General features: G+C 41.3%; 1 protein-coding gene across 1 annotated transcript; it reads right to left on the bottom strand.

Moving 5' to 3' along the window:
- Window positions 1-205: 205 nt before the first annotated feature.
- On the bottom strand, window positions 206-763 carry LOC128877473 (uncharacterized). The gene has a single exon (XM_054124797.1). The coding sequence runs from the start codon at window positions 761-763 to the stop codon at window positions 206-208; it is 558 nt and encodes a 185-aa protein (XP_053980772.1).
- Window positions 764-1,132: the final 369 nt, after the last annotated feature.

Here is a 1,132-nt window from a genome sequence, read left to right as displayed (position 1 = left end):
ACATATTACAAATATTGCTGATGCTGCAGTTTATGTGATTTTGCGCACAACGTTGGACAATGGACAGTATTCGATGACGCGATCATGCAAAATAAGACAGTATGCGGTAGTATTTGCTCGCAGTCCTTTTCTTTGCAATCAAATTCTATTCGCACATCTACGATGGCGCTCTTGATTGGTTCGTTCTGTTGCGAGCAATCGATGACTACAAACGGCCCATGTAACAAAAAGTTGTCCGTGTTGCAAAGCGTTTCGTAACAGTTGTATCAAAAAGAATAACATATCTGTTTCTATCAAAATCAAGATTCAAGTCATCGTATGGATAAAAGTCAGAGTTTAGATAAAGTTTCACGTTGGTCAATTTACATGCATCGAAGTTGCTTGCATCTTCAGACATGATATTCTTTCGACCAGTCTGCAGTGCAAAAATGACGTATCGCGGTTTCTCCAGCTGAATCGCAGTTTTAACGGTCCACGAATGTTTTGTCGTACTTTGCAACAAAGGGTACTCGTACAGGTCCCACGAACGAAAACTCATGCTTAGGTATTGCCCGCTTTCCAAAATTCGCAACAACGATAGTTTATTCGTATCATTCAGTATGACGTGAGGAATTCGCCACTGTATCTTTAATAATTCGACCACCGGTTCCAGCGTGGAATCTCCAACGATGCAATTATTATCACTGCGCGCGCGTATAAGAATGAGTTCGTGACGAGCGTTGATTACTATACGCCTGTAATCTTCGCAAAAACCCAACAGCATATTGAGCGGTACACAAAAGTTAAGGAAGAAACAAAATTTTTGTAGGTGCTTGTTATGGTATAGGTTATGTTGTATAGGTATTCGTATCTCATCGTTGTGCTCAAACGTTGTGTTGGCGTACGGGTTGTATGTGTGAGTCTCAATCTTGGCGATGCTGTCGTCAAAGATCGGTTCGCCTCCAATGTTTAAGATATTAGCTATTTCGTACAACGAAACCCAACGATTTTAGAAATTCAGCATTCGATGCAGTCAGCTTCGCAGGTGATCGAATTGTCTTTTCGCCCAATGGTTTTAGACCGCCAATATTCGATACAGTGAGTTTCGCAGGCGATCGAATTGTTTTCTCTTTGTTTTCACATGTCGTCTGCT

The sequence above is a fragment of the Hylaeus volcanicus genome, chromosome 5 (assembly GCF_026283585.1).
Source record: "Hylaeus volcanicus isolate JK05 chromosome 5, UHH_iyHylVolc1.0_haploid, whole genome shotgun sequence".
Taxonomy (NCBI): Eukaryota; Metazoa; Arthropoda; class Insecta; order Hymenoptera; family Colletidae; genus Hylaeus; species Hylaeus volcanicus.
The sequence above is the reverse complement of the archived record's forward strand: the minus strand, read 5'-3'. Positions and strand labels throughout refer to the sequence as shown.

Bases quoted from the DNA above. Each gene is read 5' to 3' on its own strand.
- LOC128877473 (XM_054124797.1), bottom strand. From the start codon at position 763: ATGCTGTTGGGTTTTTGCGAAGATTACAGGCGTATAGTAATCAACGCT.